Source organism: Pseudogymnoascus verrucosus (assembly GCF_001662655.1).
Source record: "Pseudogymnoascus verrucosus strain UAMH 10579 unplaced genomic scaffold scaffold_2, whole genome shotgun sequence".
Classification (NCBI taxonomy): Eukaryota; Fungi; Ascomycota; class Leotiomycetes; order Thelebolales; family Thelebolaceae; genus Pseudogymnoascus; species Pseudogymnoascus verrucosus.
Window position 1 is genome coordinate 379,480 of NW_017263653.1, and position 17,993 is coordinate 397,472.

Here is a 17,993-nt window from a genome sequence, read left to right on the forward strand (position 1 = left end):
GCCTTGCGTTATCCCACCAAAGACCGTCACTAAACTGAGGGGCACAGTACACATCAGCCTCACTAGGCAGCATTCTTCAAGTACGTATGTGAAGTTGGGGTACAATACAGTGACTAGAGATATAATTTGCCTATGTGATTGGGGATCGCTGTGTTCTCAATAGTTATCTTATTTCGACAGAGGCCTAGAGCTTCTAGTCGAATTTAATAATGGAATAGCGCTATGCAACGCAGGTGAGGCGCCTGGCTGCAGCTGTTAGGACGTAGATGGCTGAAACAATTCGGAGCTCATATTTGGATTGCGCACTTAACTCACGTTCAAAGAGGTTTCTAATATCTGTTCCACTATCCTCTTGTAGACCACCTGCCACGCTGTCTCCCTTGCTCTTAATTAAGCATTTTTCTCAACTATGGTTCGTCTGTTAGACCAAAAACAAGTAACTCGAGTGGGAAATCGACAGAATTAAGCAGTTGACCTATACAATTGAGCCCTCTACTTCAAACCTGTTCATGATCTAACACAGAGTCCTCATCAACAGTAAACTTCTCCCCATTTTCTGACATGCGGTTGACAGACAGGCGATGGTTTGCCAGGACATCGCCATTTCCAGCGGCCTTGTACGTAGCCTCCATTTTGGTATAAAGCGGGCTGCTACTCTCGAACATAGCCTCGATTGATTCGAGGGAACGACCTGCAGTCTCGGGATAGAGGAAATAGACGATGGGGCACCAGAGCAGATTGAGGCCGGCGAAGAGGAAGTAGGTGCGCGACTCGAGGACCCCGAACATGATAGGGTTTACGAGAACGGTCATACCGACGCCGATGGCCCATCCCGTGATTCCAAAGCCGTTGCCTTGGGCGCGCATCTCGGAGGGGAAGATCTCAGTAGGGATGAGGAATGCGACGGTGCCCCAAGTCGAGGCATAGATCAAGTTAAAGAGGAAGAGCATGGTGACAGCTGCCGGGGCGATTTGTGCGGCTTTGCTAGGATCCGCACGTGAGCCTTCGTACAAAGCGGCTGCGACTAGGTTCACGAGGAAGAGGCCGAAGGCGCCGCCGATTAGACACGTACGCCGACCAAGACGGTCTACGATCTGTGCGGATATTATGGTGCCGACTATACCGATGGTGTTGAGGCCTCCGGCAAGACCGCTCTGCTTGACAGAACTGTATCCGGCTTGCTTCAAGAGAACGGGACTGTACGCTGTCACCGCGGTAATTCCGGTCCATGAAGCCATGATTTGCAGAAAAAGACATAGCCATGCACGGCGACCCAGGTGAGCACCGTTAGTAGCGCGGCCGAGGAGGACCTTTGCGAATTGGACAGGGGAGCTAGGCTTGGATTCTTCGGCAACAGCGCAAATTTCAGCGAATTCCCTCTCGACATCTGGGCCCTTGTTGCCACGGATATGCTCCAAGACCTCCTTAGCCTCATCAAGACGGCCGACAGAGGCCAGGAAGCGAGGAGAGTCGGGGAGAAACTTGATGCCAACCATCAGAGTTATAGCAGGGAGACACTGGAAAGCTAGGAGAAATCTCCATCTGACCTCTGAATAGCCACCGTCGACGAATGAGAGGCCAAAGTCAAGCCAGTAGGCTACGGAGATACCCAGGTAGTTTGCGATGAAGACGTATCCAAGGAATCCACCACGGTGGCCCGCAGATGATACTTCGGCGATGTAGACGGGAACGATGGCAGTCAATGCTCCGGTGCCCAGGCCCGTAACGACACGGGCAACGACAATGAAGTCGGAGCTCTGTGTGGCGGCCTGGAGGGCACCTCCGACCAGGGCGAATACTGCTGCGATGAGGAGACCGTTAATACGACCAATGCGATCAGCGATCCAGCCGCCGACGAATGCTCCGACGATGGCGCCTAAGTAGTAGATAGAGACGATGCCGCCTTGGTGAGTGGTGTCTGTGACTGTCCCATCTGGAAGTCCAATGCCGACCTCAGCTACGTAGTTGGGCGAGGCATTCACGCCTCCCATAACACCTGTAAGGTTGGTTGTTAGTGACCAGGACATATATTTCTGGTCGAGAGACTCACCTTGGTCATATCCCTCGAAAAAAATGGCAATGAGAGAGAAAGTCTGAATGAATATGGAGAGCTGTTTGGGCGACAGCTTCTTCCAGAAATGTTGAAACATAGCGAGGTAGGGGGCAGTATCGATTGTCTAGAACCAAAAGGATGTAATTGATGTGTTGTACAGTACGTACAGAGTCGGCCTTTAAAAGGAAAACGAAGAGCGAACGGGGTGTCCTTTAAATACTCCATGAGATGACAGTTTACATACTCTCACACACGGCAATAAGGGAGTAACATGAAAGCTGAACTTGTGATCCTCACTTTTTGTGAGTCGGTCATCCTCTCTCCACACTTTTACTTGGAGATCCGGAGAACTGGAGAATTGTGGAGATGGGTGGGTGTGGCAGGGTGTGGCAAATACATCTCCACAATTCTCCAGTTCTCCGGATCTGCACGAGGATAGCCATTGGCTGTGCAGACTCCCGTGTTATCCCATAAGCGTTTACACGTTTAACCGTCTAAACAGTTTAAACATTTAACCGTTTAAGCATTCAAGCGGGTTACAATTTCGCCCATATGCAATACTCCGAAGTCCTTGGCAAAGCCAACCTCGATGATTCAAGGACAAGTTGCGAACAGCCGTAAGCATTAAGACCACTTTAAAGCGTAGAATGGGAACCCACTGACTATCTTTTTCACATTATTCATGATTTCGGTTATGTACTGCCTTTCTTCCCCCTTCTTTTATCTCGACATCAAATCAAGTATATATTGACTTAAGCACCATCTTTCTAAGTCTCTCTAGTTTTTGTATATACCACAATTTATTCATAGCGGGGACTCCATAGAGCGGTAATATAGCAATGCCCTCTTCAACTACAAACGGAGCCAGCAACGGCTACGGAAATGGCAGTACAAATGGCATCAATGTGCCGTCCGATGCGGCGTTCGACTTGACAGTCCTCGGCTTGAACAGCGGGACTTCCATGGTTAGTTTCCACACTGTTATATCACCGCCGGTACATGCTGACAGCAGATTTTAGGATGGCATCGACTGCGCACTCTGCCGATTTCGACAGGAGACGCCCAGCTCTCCAATGCAATTCGAGCTGTTGAAATACAGCGAAATCCCTCTCGAGCCGGTAATCAAGAAACGAGTCATGAATATGATCCTTCACAATAAAACCACACCAGAAGAGCTATCGGAAGTCAATGTGCTACTGGGAGAGACATTTGCGTCTGCAGTCAAGGAATTCACAAAAGAACATGGGCTTCAACTGACAGATATTGATGTTGTTGGTTCCCACGGACAGACTATTTGGTTGCTATCAATGCCAGAGGAAGGACAAGTCAAGTCTGCTCTCACAATGGCCGAGGGATCATTTATCGCAGCACGTACCGGTATTACAACAGTCACGGACTTCAGAGTCTCAGATCAGGCGGCTGGACGCCAAGGCGCACCTCTCATCGCCTTTTTCGACGCCCTGGTACTTCATCACCCCACTAAACTACGAGCTTGCCAGAACATCGGCGGCATCGCTAATGTGTGCTTTATTCCGCCGGATCACCAAGGTGGCGTAGACGCTTGTTATGACTTTGATACGGGTCCTGGGAACGTTTTCATTGATGCCGTAGTACGTCACTATACAAATGGTGAGCAGGAATATGACAGAGATGGAAAGATGGGCAAGGCTGGGCAAGTGGATCAGGAACTTGTGGACGACTTTATGAAGCACAAATACTTTGGTCTGGAGCCACCGAAAACCACAGGGCGGGAAGTTTTTCGAGACACACTCGCCTTCGAATTTATCAAGAAGGCAGAGCAGAAGGGGCTGTCACCGAACGACGTGGTGGCGTCGATTACTAGAGTTACTGCACAAGCTATCGTTGATCACTACCAACGTTATGCGCCATCGCAAAACATCGACGAGATTTTCATGTGCGGCGGCGGAGCATACAACCCAAATATCGCAGCGTTCATCCAAAAAAATTATCCGAATACTAAGATCATGATGTTAGATGCCGCTGGTATTCCAGGGAGTGCAAAGGAAGCAATCACCTTTGCATGGCAGGCTATGGAAGCTGTCGTCGGACGCTCCATCCCAGTTCCGACCAGAGTCGAGACAAGACAGGAGTATGTTTTAGGGAAGGTGTCTCCCGGCAAGAATTATAGAGAGGTCATGAGGAAGGGAATACTCTTTGGTGGTAAGGCGGATCATCTCAGTCCTGTAAAGGAGCTGGTCAACTACGTTGAGGGGAAGGTTTTCGATAACAAGTGGTGACGAGATGTTGGGTGACTGTTTCGTATTCTGTGTAATTTAGTGATTACTTTGCGTAGGTAATTTCTTCGCTTGTGAAATACATACATATACGTTAATATAATGACATCTATCTCGTCTCTCGGGCCATGCCTCCAAAGCACACGTCGCATGGATTGCATCCGATATGCATCCGATATGCGGGGTAAACCGCACTAGAAGCGGGACGGAAAATAGTTCCGGAACAAAGGTTACAGTTAGCACAGCTAGAAATGAACTCTTCGATTGCGCAATCTTCGCGGCTACGACCTCTTAATGCAGCAAGCTTCTGCCTCTGAGCCTATAGTCCTAGATTCAATGAATTCAATGAACACCGCTAATACAGAGAGATTAAATGCAAGGCCATCAAAATCTCCCTTTGATGTGGCTCGGCCGAGGAAGCTAAGACGGGTTACAAGAGCATGCGATTTTTGCCACAGACGGAGCACCCGATGTAAACAGAGTCAAGACGATAGCCGATGTCAAAACTGTCTAGATTTTGATATTGCGTGTACCTTTGAGAGACCGGCGAGGAAGCGAGGAAGTAAGCGGCAAGGACAGGCGCAAGTGGACGAAGATGGGTCTCCATCCGGAGAACATGCAAATCTACTCCTACAGATGATGAACAGTCAGGTTCATGATGATGAAGCGTACTCCCACGACGAAAGGAATAAGAGAACTGCGGAGGCGTTGATTACATTTCCATTAGCGACAGAGTACAGAGACATGGTGTTAGACAACCCTGATATAATTCAAGATCTCGTCAGTGTCTACTTCGAGGTGGTTTATCCAATGTAGGTCATGGCTTCATCTGTCTGTACTCTATTATGCTTTACCTTGAAACTATGAAGCTGAGGCCTAGAAAGTTAACTTTCTCAGATTTCCTTTCTTTCATCGTCCAACTTTTCTCCAAAAGATTACCATGAGAAGGTACCTTTCTGATCGAGGACTGTTCGCTGTTGTTATGGCTATTTGTGCTCTTGCATCTGCTCGGGCTCGAGATGGAGCACTTCTTCCAGGTCAATGGGAGCCGTCCCATTTCCGCCATCCCTCTTCAGAGTCCTTCTACTCAGCTGCGCGAGATGTCACTCCGCATCTCAATCTCAGTGCGATGGAAGGCATTAATTGGATGCGGATGTGTGCCCTGCTATCACTTCTCGGGATTCAAAATGGAAATATTAATGTTATGCATCAGTATCTTGGTCTTTATCATACTTTGGCAGCTATAGATGGCTTGCACGACGAGAAAAACTGGCCAAAAGATATTAGCATTATTGAGATTGAGGAGAGAAGAAGACTGGTAAATGACATCTTACTTTCCTGTTAAAAATTGCTAATGGTCCTATAAGTTTTGGTCAATGTACACATTAGAGGTCTATTCTTCCCTTGTCTGGGTTGGAATTACCCGCTGCCGACAATCGCAATGTCGGGTGTTTTATCCTAGTGAAGTGGATGACGAACGCTTTTCTGACGAGGATTTTTCAAACTTATTACCACAAAGATCTCCGCATCAAGGAGTTGAAGTAAGGCCAGGGCCGGCCATTGACACCTCCTCTTGGCTTCATGGTTGGAACTTCACGACAGATCTTTACGTAGTCCTTGAACATGCCATGGACGGCTTTCATCGCCGCCGACCACGAACAATAGCACATTTCTCGCCCAATAATATGTTCAATAGGGTCGCGCCATCGCAATCTACGGTTTTGGATAAAGTCATGTGGATGCACCAGCAATTACCAGACAGATTCAAGGAAATACAGTCTGTGACATCTGACACAGGAGAAGATAGGCTGAGCTTCCAGGCGGCGAATATCGCTGCAACACTGCAAGTAAGTCATCCACATCAACAAGAAATAGCATGATACTTACGTTTATAAAGCTCGTTAGAATGGTGTTGTTTACAGCAGAAGAAGCAACTGTAGACCAAAAGTGTGCCATTGCCCGCGAACTGCTTGATGGATTCGCCCAAGTGCCAGTGTTCTTCCTAAGAGCAATTTCGTCACCATTAGTATGTTTGATTCTAAAACTTCAGGCGTATCGCTAACAGTTGTAAGCTTTATCATTTAGCAGGTATCGGCTCCATCTTGGGTTCCGTCATGGAAGGCCCACTTTCAAAATCTTCCTATTTGCAGGCTAGGACCGTATTGTAAGCATCTTCCATCTCAATCAAGGCTAAACATGGCTCATTGTATACCTCATTAGACTTTCGATGGCCGACCTCCTGGCCAGCCTCGAGATAGGCATGACGCGAACCTCTGGCGCAACGCAGCGTCTCCGGTCACAAGTAACCCGGATCGACGAGTATATGGCAGCACAGCAGCAACAAAATTTCGCACAATCCCCATCAGCACTCCCGTCATGTGTTCCGAGCATGCCGCATTCAAATCTACGTGAACATGTCGATATGTTTCAAGAGGAGCAACAACAATCTCGCAGAGGAGTTCAGCAAGTAGGATACGAATTTCCTTCAAATTCCCAAGGCACAGGACATTTGGGGAATAGGCAGGACTACGTGCAGATTCAAATGCCGACGGAGACATATAATTTCAAGGGCATGCCTAGTGGAATCGATGGTCTAGATGAGACTGGTCAGCAGTTACAGTTTCAACTGCCGCCAGGGTTATTGGATGATTGGCCGTGGCTTTTTGATATGGCGTAAGGATGTAAGTATGTAAGAGTAGTGTAGGTCACCTGCGATCTATCATATAGAGTTTGTTTATTTACGCATGGAGCAGGTATGAAAGGGGGCTTAGGTATTGACCGTGATGGTATAATCTATCATATATTGTTCTATTAGTTTTGATAGCCTTGCCATAACCGCCTTGCACAGCAGACACGCGCGTTACCGGGATTTTTCTTCTGCTCTCAGTCTGTTATTGTTATTCCTTATCACGGATGAACCCGCTGACCCTGATAATCCTCAACACTATGATTCTCTAGCTGTTCTACCAGACAGGAAAGTGAAGAATCGACATTTTCCGAAGTCAGGACGTACTTTTGGCAAAGCTTGATTATCGATTAGGCGGAGCTACAGAGATATGGAGAATCTGGAGAGCCTAGGTATTAGACAATTTCACGTTGAATTAATATCAAAGAGTTGCAGCAAGTGCTCCTTCATCGTAACACACGGTACATCTTCAGCGTGTATGCTCTTCTAAGACCTACTATCTTGCTGCTGGAAGGCTGCATTACAGCCCCACCAGTCAAGCAAGTTTTGAATATTTCTTCTCGTGTTCAGCTTGTTTGAACACGAATATCCTCTAGACAGACCAATAGTGCCCTTCTCTCAGCCCAGTCCACCAAAGCGTATCCTGCCATGTTCAGTAGCTGGACCGCCGTTGCCCAACTGATGGCATGGCGATTGTCGATGCTATTTGCAACAACTCGAGTTGCGTAAATCCGTGCAATTTCCCCTTGCCCGTTCGAACCTGCTAGCTCTTTCTTGGCAGCTGCTCTCTGGCAGAGAGAGGATGAGAAGGAAATGAGCGAGATTGAACATTTGCATCGCTGCGCGGACAGTTTCATTGATGTAGAGACTGATAAGAAAAGGGTTCCCGTCATTCTCTAGGCTTGCATAGGTAACTAAAGGCTGACACTCTAATGGTTGATGTTGTTCGTCCGCTTACAGATCTTGCCAGCCTGTAAATCTTTCTTGAGAGAATGTAATCTCTTTGCGGACTTAAAGGAAGGACTATATGTTAATTAGAGCTGCAATAAGAGAGGGTACAATGCATACACTAGCAGCATTACTAACGACATTCTTGTCTATCTTAGACTTTATAATGTGGTTTTAATAACCTGAAAATCTGAACTAGATATTGACCACACTGTCAACTGTTAGAAGTTCGCTAATTTGACCATGTTGTGATGAAGCATAGTATTTAACAAAGTCTTAGTATAGGTTGCTATCATGCTATAGCAGCGCCTTCTCTAGACACTTCACAGCAAGAAACCTAATATCTCCATTAGTAGCCTGTACACAGTGTTAAGTCTCACGTACCCTTAAAATATAATTGCTACTTCCACGTGCTTGTTTTTAGTAGCGTTAGTGAGAGTGTGCTGTTCAATATAGGTTTTCACGTTCTGTTAATTAGGTGTGAGCTCTGCAGAAAATATCCTTGCTTCTTTGCCATATTAATATGATCCTGTATATAGAGTACCTTCCATCCTATTATAGCAGGAAGTAGGTCCTTGAAAAGGAGATGAGAATGTTGTAGATAGCAGACTGCGAAAAGTGAAGGTGGTGGGGGGTCTGCCTTTATACTACTTTCAAGCCTCACCCACGCTCACCTAGCCATGGCCATCTAAAGTCGCGGTGCATCGCGTTCATCGCGTCCATCGCTTCTCAATACGAGATCCACACCTTGCGTTGTTGATGTGGTCGCCGTCACGTAGCTGAGGGAGATAACCGGATTATCGTAAAAGCATCAAAAACTTGAGGCGGCGACGCTCAGATTTGACACTATGCCTATTGGCACGATTGAGAGTAAAAAGCAAGTAGATTACAAGCTTGTGTATGGCAGAGCGGACGGGATGCCCAATTCTCTTGAGTCTATGGTCGTATGTGATAACTTCTCTCTTGCTAGGGTATAAGTACTGTTAGGCGCTGAGGTGTATGACGATTTCGACAGAGGCCCCCGGCCGAAGGTTTGGATGTTGTATCCCAGAGCACCGTGGAGGAATCGGCAATACCAGAATTGACAGATGATGAGTTGATTCGATTTCATAAGGCTAGTCTTGGGAAATACTATCTAGCTGAGCCAGGAAAATTCGAAGCTGAATGGGAGCTCGCGATTTCAGCGTGCAAGGGGAGAAGCCCCGTGTCACCGATTTTATTTCTCACCACCGCTCTCCTATCTCGTCGCCGCTCCATTTCTCGTTACCCGCTGCTTTTCTCACCCTCTACTCCCTTTTCTCACCACCCACCCCATTTCTCACCGTCAACCCCACTGTCTCGCTTCCACCCCCCCCATTTCTTGCTACCCCCTTCTCCGTTGTAGTCATTGTCATTGACTTCCCGGAAGAAGTCAATGACAATGACTGGTCGTGGAGTCCTATAGCAGCACTGAAACAATTCTCATCGTTGCCGTTGGAAAGCATCACTGCCCCAGGTATGAAGATATAGATCTCGAGCCATCATCGCCTGCCACCTTCAATCACAATCACAAGCACGGCATGTCACATAGCAAATCAAAAAATTGAACGTAAACTTCTAATTCATTCAACTAACAACATAAATCTAGTTCCTCATCTCCACACACACCTCTCTACAAACGGCTCTCCTTCTGCGGCGCGGCGTTCTTCTCCGTCGCCGTCTTAATCGCCTCACCCAGCGCCTTATCCACACGTGAAAACATCTCGTAAGTGCGCTGTCTCGTATCCTCCCTCGCCGCCGACAAATGCCCCGAGACATTCCCAATAAAGTTAGCCTGCTGCCCCTCAGTGCGTCCAAGGACATCCCACAAGCCCTTAGCCTGCACGTAGTCCTCAGCCACAACCTCATTCAGGTGCATGACCGCTTGGGCGGACCACTTCTGGTGGGGGTCGTTGGTGATGGGGGAGTGTTGCTTGTATGTCAGAGTGCGGTAAGAGGAGGGGTAGTTGGGGTTAGCGCCGTAGTTCCCGTTGACCGCCATCGCGCCATCGCGCTGGAAGGGGTTGAACGCGTGGAGGGGCGCGTTGACGGGGATCTGCTGGTAGTTGACACCCAGGCGATGGCGGTGGGTATCTGGGTAGGAGAAGAGGCGAGATTGGAGGACAGGGTCGGCGGAGGGCTCGACGCCAGGGACGAGGTGGGAGGGGGAGAAAGCGACCTGTTCGATTTCGGCGAAGTAGTTCTCGGGGTTCTTGTTGAGGGTGAACTTGCCGAAGGGGCGGAGGGGGACGTCCTTCTGGGGCCAGACTTTGGTGAGGTCGAAGACGTTCCAGCGGAACTTCTCGGCTTGCTCGGGCGAGAGGACTTGCACGTAGACAGTCCAGCTGGGGTAGTCGCCCTTCTCGATCGACTCGAAGAGGTCTTGGGTGTGCCAGTCTGGGTTCTCGCTGGCGAGCTTGCCGGCTTCCGCATTGTTGAAGGTCTTGCTGCCTTGGTCGGTCTTGAGGTGGACTTGCACGTAGTTGAAGGTCCCGTCGGGCTTGTGCCACTTGTGGGTGTGGCCCGAGTAGCCGTTCATGTGGCGGTACGAGTATGGGGTTCCGCGGTCAGAGAAGAGGTGCATGACCTGGTGGATGGCCTCTTGGTGGGTGGAGAGGTAGTCCCAGAACATGGTGGCGTCCTTCAGGTTGGTTTGGGGGTTGCGCTTCTGGGTGTGGATGAAGAGAGGGAACTTTCCGGGGTCGCGCAAGAAGAAGATGGGTGTGTTGTTGTAGACCCAGTCCCAATTGCCCTCCTCGGTGTAGAACTTGATGGAGAAGCCGCGGGGATCGCGAGCAGAATCTGCGGAGCCCTTCTCACCACCGACGGTCGAGAAACGGGTCACGGCCTTGGTCTTCTTGCCAACAGTCTTCAACATGTCGACGACGGTGATATCAGAGACTGGGAAGTATTAGCTATTTGCCATTCTCATTTAAAGCCTAGAAGCAACTTACTATCATGTGTAACCTCGAACTCGCCATAGGCACCGGCACCCTTGGCGTGGACAACGCGCTCTGGGATACGCTCGCGGTCGAAGTGAGCGAGCTGGTCGATTAAGTGGAAGTCCTGGAGAAGGAGCGGGCCATTCGGACCTCCTGCTCTTTGGTAGGCCTCGGCATGGTGAACTGGAGCACCGCTGGATGTGGTATAGGTGGGTTGTTGGTTGTACTTGAAGGTGGAGGCGGGCGACTCGTCAGAACCCATGGTTGCTCTGGTTTGTTGCTGTGAAGCGGATATATGAGAGTAGGTTATAACTTCTTATACTTGTATGAAGTCCAATGAATGAAAGACTTATTCAGATATGAGAGAAGAGACGAATAAACGGTGAAAGAGATGATTATTCTAGGTCAAACAGAGATGAACGAGGGGAAAAAGAGGAAGAGAACGGTGAACGACGCAACTGTCTATATATATGGGAAGTATGGCGGAACCCGACTGGTACGTAATTGAGGTACCCTCGTTCTAGTATGGGGGGGGAGGGAGACCTGGGTCTCAGGGCGGGGTACCTCAGTGTTCAACCAATCAGAGCCGTCAATTTGCAAGCAACCGTCCGTAACCCTCTCGGACTTTGGCCAATGTAACCAAGAATTAATGACCTAAGGCCACAAGGCCACCACTCCTCCCCCGTTCAAACACACCTCTTACAGCTGTAAGAGTATCATGATTGGTTGGTTTATTAACTTCCTCGGTCCTTGGCTGTTATAGTATCACAGCTGCATCCAGTAACCAGACCTGTCTCATAGTGCGAGTCGTGCTCACTCAACAGAATATTCCCGTGCAGTAGTACTATATTATATCCCTTGTGCCGAAGTTATACCAGCTATACCAGCTACCAGTAACTAAATTAATAGGAGTACGTAACTTGGGGTAGTATTAGTATCCCTATACCGGTATGAGGAATGGACTCTTACTCTGTCTTCCTTCATTCTAACTCGGACACTTTCAGTCGGTCCTGTTCTAGCCTCTACTTCTTACCAAAGCAAGTTATATTACCTGTTGAGGAAAGAGACCCCGCACTCACCTTATTCCCGCCGCCCGGATGACGCCAGTCTCCGCCTTTATCAAGCAATCCAGCGCCCGTGCACGAACGGGGTCCCGCCTACCTATCGTGGGAGTACTCCTATCGTGGTATGTAGTTCCGAGTCTAGGTTATACCACAACACTAAAAATGTGAGTGGGCTTCGGACCGGTGCTCTAGAACGCATGAGAGCTTTATAATCGTTGTGCGTTTGATGTATAATGTGATATGTAACAAATAGAAGAAGCTGTGGCGAGAATTACGCTGCGCTGAGGAATCCGGGCTTTGTTCCTCTGTACTAGTATGAGGGTTCTTAAAAGAAAATTGCGCATACGTCGGGTTTTATAGCCCGTTTTGCGCAATATACGATGTTTTTCGTGTTGAAGTCTAACCAACAGTCCCTGAGCCGGAACCAACCTAAGGATGGATATATGGGCTCTGTCTGTCCTCTATGCTAGCTAGTACGGACATGGTTTTGCGCAGTAATATAGTAATATGGGGCTATCAACGAATATATACATACATACATAGATATTGAATCCGTTCTGAATAAATTCGTTATACTTTCTTCGTGTTGAAGTCTAACCAACAGTCCCTGCCATAATCGATAACCAAGCTGCAATAAGGAATGGATATATATAGGCTCTGTCCCTCCATACTAGTATGAGGAAAAACGGGATTTTTTAAAAATTACGCAATTTTAAAGTTTTGTAGCTTGTTTTGCGCAAAACAAAAGAAAATGAGGCTATATTCACAAATACATCCATCATCCATCACTAATACAGTTTCAAAACGTCCAACCTTCGTTCTAAATTATAGAATTTGGCGCAGATTCGGGATTTTCTAACTCATTTTGCGCAAAACCTACAATAAAGATTTTAACCTTCGTTCTAGCTTGAAGAGGATTTGGCGCAGAATCCAAGTTTTATAGCTCGTTTTGCACAATTCTACGATGTTGATCGTGTGCAGTTTTTGCGCAGCTTCCAGTTTTTATACCCCATTCTGCGCAGGATGCCAACAGTCACGGTTGACAGTAACGCTCGGTGGTAGTAACGTCCGCTGGCAGTAAAGCTAGTTCAATTTTGGCGCAGCTTCCGGTTTTTATAATCCATCTTGCGCATATTGCTAACAGTAACGCTGGCGGGCAGTGACGCTGGCAGAAACGCTTACTCGGCATTAGCGCAGACTCCGTATTTATAGTCCATCATTCTATGGATATTGCTAGTGCTACTAGTAACGCCAGCATTGGGCGCAGATTCTCACTTTTATAGGCTACACCATCATACATAGTCTCACAAGATCAGTAGCTGCATCATTGGCTAACAAACGGTTTCATGCAGATCCAGCAGCGTCCGGACAGTAGTATACATCTCTCCAGCACCCCTCTACTGGTCCACCCACTGCGCCTTCGCCTTCTCCGCAAACGCCTTCATCCCGATCTTCTGATCCTCGCTACCAAACAAGCTGTGGAATACACGCCTCTCATAATCAATACCATCCCTCAGCGTCAGATCCTGGCTCTTGTTCACCACCTCCTTAGCCGCCTGCACAGCCACCTTACTGTACCCAGCAATAGTCTCGGCCGTGTCCAGCGCCGCCGTGACGAGCGCCTCGTAGTCCTTGAAGCTCCTAGCTGCCACGCCCCACTTCTCCGCCTCCACCCCGCTGAAGCTCTTTCCCGTGAGGATCAGCTCCATAGCCCTCGCCTTGCCCACCGCAGCCGTGAGACGCTGGCTACCACCGGCCCCGGGAATGGTGCCGAGCTTGATCTCAGGCTGTCCAAAGTTGGCAGTCTCAGTGCAGTAGAGGATATCACCCATGAGAGCGAGCTCGCAGCCGCCGCCGAGGGCGTGGCCGGAGACGGCGGTGATGAGGGGCTTGGAGAGGAAGGTGGTCAGGTCGGACCAGGACTCGATGAACTTCTCAGTGTAGGCCTTGGAGAAGGTGAGGGGGGCCATCTCCTTGATGTCTGCGCCGGCGGCGAAGGCGCGCTCGGAGCCGGTGAGGACGATGGCGCGGATGGAGGGGGAGGCTTGGAACTCGCGGAGGGCGTGGTTGAGTTCGGTTATGAGGGGGGTGGAGAGGGCGTTGAGAGCTTTGGGGCGGTTGAGGGTGACTAGGTCGGGGCGTTAGTTATATTTGCGTTTTCAGGTAGCTAATGTCTGGGGGATGGAGTTCATCTGATTGAATTGAAAAAACTTACTTTGTGCAACGCCCGCGCGCGGCTCGGATGTGAGGATAAGCTCATACTGCTGCTTTGCTGATGCTGAGAAAGGACGTGTTACTCTTGGCAGTGACGACGGTCTGAATTGGGAGACTCTGGGCCTCATACATTTGACAGTATTCATCATGATAGCAACTTTATATCTGACAACCTGGCAAAAATAATGTATAGTCGAGAAAAAAGCACTCCGGTAGAGAAAGTTGGAGTTTTGGAAGCTGTCTTAGCTTGGGTTCAGTCTTCCCCACCCGAGGATAGACGGGCCCCCGCGTCATCAGTACCCTTGTCAGCCGTCTTGAGCCGAAAACACGTGCTAATAGCCAGAAGCGCCAAAAAGCTACAGCCTGGCCAAGCCACGTGACTGGGAATTATGCCAAGAATAGCACAGCAAGTTCGCCATACGCCGCGTTGTCCTGTCCGGATGTGGACGAGGGCAAGTGAATAATTTTGATCGAGTCTCTTCTTTGCGCCAACCACATTCTCTTGACGACCACGACGATTGAGCGCCCCGCGATACCTGCAGACTTTTGGGACTTTTTAATAAACGATTGTTAGCCAGAACACGATACGAGAAGATGGATTCGATGGAGCCGGAGCAGACCCCTTTTGGGGCAGTGTCGGAGCAGACGTCACGGCTTCAGCGCGTGAGTGATGGCTGAGTGAACGACTGTTGTGTCGGAGCTGACATTTTTTGTTTCAGATATATCAAACATACCTCGACAAATCGACCCCATTTACGGCGTACAGATGGCTCGGGACGGGATCTCTCCTCGTCATCTTCTTCCTCAGGATATTCCTCGAGCAGGGATGGTACATTGGTTCGTCGCATACGCACTCTGATATCGGCTTGACCATGAGCTAACCGTCTATATAGTTGCGTACTCTCTGGGAATCTACCTCCTCAACCTCTTCCTCGCCTTCCTCCAGCCTAAATTCGACCCATCGAACGAGGCCATAGACAATGAGATGGAGGACGGAGAGGCAGGTGGCCTACCAACCAAGCAGGGCGATGAGTTCAAGCCCTTCATCAGAAGGCTGCCCGAGTTCAAGTTCTGGCACTCCGCCACCAGGGCCATCACCATTGGCTTCGTCTGCACCTTTTTCTCGATCTTCGACGTTCCGGTGTTCTGGCCAGTGTTGGTTATCTACTGGTTCATTCTATTCACATTGACGAGTACGTCTTCCTAGAACCCCCTATATTCGAGTGGAGTGCTGACGGTGAACGAATAGTGAGGAGACAGATCCAGCATATGATCAAGTACCGCTATGTGCCATTCTCGTTCGGCAAGGCCAAGTACAACAAGAACAGCTCTTAGATCATCATGGAAGCGGTTGGTGGATGGTCTCTGCACGGATCGACAAGAGTTGTGAGCTTCGCTGCTCGTGTATCATGTACTGGGTGACTTGATTGGGGTGAACGGTCAGACTGAGGCCGTTTGTATTGCACGGTATCACCGTTAACGACACTTTACATGGACTTTATGGGTCACATAGGGTCGGAGAACTGGCATAGAAGGCATGGGATTGTCCCAGCCGGTAGAGTGTTATTATTAATGGGATTAATGAAAAAGCCAAACTCAAGTATTCGTGCCACCAACAAGTCTTAAGAGACAGTCATGTGAGGATATACACCTCTGATAGAACTGATCTCTCTACCTCTTCAGAATAAGTGACTAGTTTATCGATTGCAGCCGTAAGTAGTTGAATGCCTTTGCTTTCATTATAGCTGCTGTTGCATTACAGTCCCTGTTCAGACTTTTGGCCAATATGAGTAAATGTGTTGGTAAATTGTTCATACAGCGTAATTAAATATTAATTCAAGATAATTACAAGTTATTACTCCTTCAACTTAGGCCACAAATTTATTCCTTTTAGTTGTGATGTTCGACGTCGTTCTTTGTGGTCCCTTTCCAGCCTTGCCAACCACAATCAACGCTAACCCAATTGAGCACCGATTCAGCCAGAGCGCCTCAAATTACTTCCACCTCAGCCTCGACTGAACCAGAGCAAGAACCGACAACACGACAATCGCTCTATCAATATAGCTGTGATGGCTACCTCAAGTTCGCGCGGGCCAGATAGGTCAATCCACCAGGATTACATTGCGCGCATACGATACTCAAACACCCTTCCACCTCCACCAAACCCGCCCAAGCTTCTTGAGATCCCAAATACGGGCCTATCAAGTGGACAATACACAACTCCCGGTTTCGCATCGAGGTTGGCTCGCGAGCAGCCATTGAATATTGAGGCAGATGCGGAGCTTGGTATGCACATCGACCTGGTGGGAATGCCAGGAGTCTTCGACGGCGATGAGAGTTGTAAGTGCGCCCAATTCGTAGGATCCAAACCTCTTGGCTGACCGCATCGGAACAGCCATCCAAGCAGCCATCCACGCGCCTGCACCGCACCCACACGATCGCGCTCTTCTTCGACCCCTGAACTCGATAGGGAAGCCAAAGGTTGTAGACTCGGGCTCGTCCTTCCTCCGCCGCACGGAATACATCTCCAGCACGAAAGGGCGTATGGACGAACATACGCCCCAGAAGCCAGTTGTCAAGCGCGCGAAACCAGCAGACAGATTCCAACCACTCCCCAAAGACTTGGACAAGGAGGACCCAGAGTATATCCTCGCAGCTGTCCAGCGCTCTTTCGAAATTGCAGCAGCCAATGTCGCGAACCCTCTACGCCTTCGTCATCCTTCGAAGCGCAATGTCAAGCTTGTCTCGTCGCATCCTATGGTCCCAGACCTCGATGCTTTCAACGATGCCGGTGGATATATCACCATCAAATTCCAGAACAACCCCGTCCCACCATCCACCACCTACGACAAACGTCTCGAATCAGGCATGCTCCGGCCCTTCGTCAGCTCCGAGGCCGCAAACGCCGCACACGAAAAGGCAGTCGCAGCTCACGAGCATGATCCCAGCCGCAACCCGCACCCCGGCCCGAACCAAGACTACGAGTTCTTCCTGCCAGAGACCACGGTTGACGCCGTGAAGTTCAAGCGCAAGTCTGATGTGTACGACGCCGACGCCAAGAACGACGACGGGCTGTACACCTATACCAACCAAACTGGCGACAAGTGCTTCCGCTTCAAGCGCATTCGTGCATACGAGACCAGCGAAGAGGTGCAGATCCAGGGTGTGGATCGCTGGAACTCGGAGGTGGTTATCGCGGTCAATGATGGCAAGGATGGTGTGCACCAGCGCGCGGCATATGTGTACCCGCTGGTTCTGCGTACAAAGATCCGCCCGCAGCGAAGCAAGAATATTGATCGCCAGCGGTTTGGTGGCGAGGCGGAGGAGGAAGATACGGTGGATTTCTTGGATGTGATGGTGAGGGAGCCGGATGAGAGTGAGGTCGCGTCCAGGAAGAAGTGGGCTGAGTTCCCGAATGGAGATGGGGAGGAGAGCGAGGAAGAGGTGGTGGAGGAGCCGAAGGGTGTGAACGGAAATGGGAATGGGAGTGCATCTCATAATGACCATGAGGTAGATGAGGATGCGGAGGCAGAGAGCGAATAGTTGGTGGAATAATTTGGTCCTCTATTTCGGACCATTCTTGTGATACTACAGAAGAGTGAGAGCATAGCATTAGGCGTCAGGTCAAAAACAAATAGGAATGATCTAAAGGCGAAAAGGCAATAAATATACTCTATTTTCAAAACGTATCAAGGGTACTCGTGCCTCCCAAAGCGTGAAGAGGTTACTCTCGGCGGCACACAGTGAAATATCCGATCTAAACGTAGATTATTATTATTTCGTCATCTTATTCAAACAGTAGCTGTTGCTACT

At 49.2% G+C, this 17,993-nt stretch overlaps 7 protein-coding genes across 7 annotated transcripts; 4 read left to right on the plus strand and 3 right to left on the minus strand.

Moving 5' to 3' along the window:
• Positions 1–128: 128 nt before the first annotated feature.
• Positions 129–2,356, minus strand: VE01_00782 (uncharacterized protein). The gene is made up of 3 exons (XM_018270310.2): positions 2,051–2,356; positions 307–1,996; positions 129–246 (listed from the first exon to the last, which is right to left on the minus strand). Exons 1-2 carry the CDS (start codon positions 2,148–2,150, stop codon positions 498–500), a joined length of 1,599 nt encoding a protein of 532 aa, XP_018134886.1. The 5' UTR covers positions 2,151–2,356; the 3' UTR covers positions 129–246; positions 307–497.
• A 239-nt stretch (positions 2,357–2,595) lies between these two features.
• On the plus strand, positions 2,596–4,414 carry VE01_00783 (uncharacterized protein). Its single transcript, XM_018270311.2, has 2 exons — positions 2,596–3,018; positions 3,073–4,414. Exons 1-2 carry the CDS (start codon positions 2,893–2,895, stop codon positions 4,309–4,311), a joined length of 1,365 nt encoding a protein of 454 aa, XP_018134707.1. The 5' UTR covers positions 2,596–2,892; the 3' UTR covers positions 4,312–4,414.
• VE01_00784 (uncharacterized protein) lies at positions 4,415–7,266 on the plus strand. Its single transcript, XM_059463302.1, has 6 exons — positions 4,415–5,120; positions 5,206–5,626; positions 5,676–6,155; positions 6,206–6,334; positions 6,381–6,472; positions 6,529–7,266. The coding sequence occupies exons 1-6, from the start codon at positions 4,603–4,605 to the stop codon at positions 6,983–6,985; spliced, it is 2,097 nt and encodes a 698-aa protein (XP_059320094.1). The 5' UTR covers positions 4,415–4,602; the 3' UTR covers positions 6,986–7,266.
• A 2,305-nt stretch (positions 7,267–9,571) lies between these two features.
• On the minus strand, positions 9,572–11,411 carry CTA1 (peroxisomal catalase A). Its single transcript, XM_018270313.2, has 2 exons — positions 10,915–11,411; positions 9,572–10,861 (listed from the first exon to the last, which is right to left on the minus strand). The coding sequence occupies exons 1-2, from the start codon at positions 11,162–11,164 to the stop codon at positions 9,594–9,596; spliced, it is 1,518 nt and encodes a 505-aa protein (XP_018134708.1). The 5' UTR covers positions 11,165–11,411; the 3' UTR covers positions 9,572–9,593.
• Positions 11,412–13,147: 1,736 nt separating this feature from the next.
• VE01_00786 (uncharacterized protein) lies at positions 13,148–14,443 on the minus strand. The gene is made up of 2 exons (XM_018270314.2): positions 14,182–14,443; positions 13,148–14,094 (listed from the first exon to the last, which is right to left on the minus strand). The coding sequence occupies exons 1-2, from the start codon at positions 14,327–14,329 to the stop codon at positions 13,364–13,366; spliced, it is 879 nt and encodes a 292-aa protein (XP_018134889.2). The 5' UTR covers positions 14,330–14,443; the 3' UTR covers positions 13,148–13,363.
• Positions 14,444–14,623: 180 nt separating this feature from the next.
• Positions 14,624–15,771, plus strand: RER1 (retention in endoplasmic reticulum protein 1). Its single transcript, XM_018270315.2, has 4 exons — positions 14,624–14,843; positions 14,900–15,017; positions 15,074–15,373; positions 15,430–15,771. Exons 1-4 carry the CDS (start codon positions 14,775–14,777, stop codon positions 15,513–15,515), a joined length of 573 nt encoding a protein of 190 aa, XP_018134890.1. The 5' UTR covers positions 14,624–14,774; the 3' UTR covers positions 15,516–15,771.
• A 428-nt stretch (positions 15,772–16,199) lies between these two features.
• Positions 16,200–17,863, plus strand: VE01_00788 (uncharacterized protein). The gene is made up of 2 exons (XM_018270316.2): positions 16,200–16,520; positions 16,576–17,863. The coding sequence occupies exons 1-2, from the start codon at positions 16,250–16,252 to the stop codon at positions 17,721–17,723; spliced, it is 1,419 nt and encodes a 472-aa protein (XP_018134892.1). The 5' UTR covers positions 16,200–16,249; the 3' UTR covers positions 17,724–17,863.
• Positions 17,864–17,993: the final 130 nt, after the last annotated feature.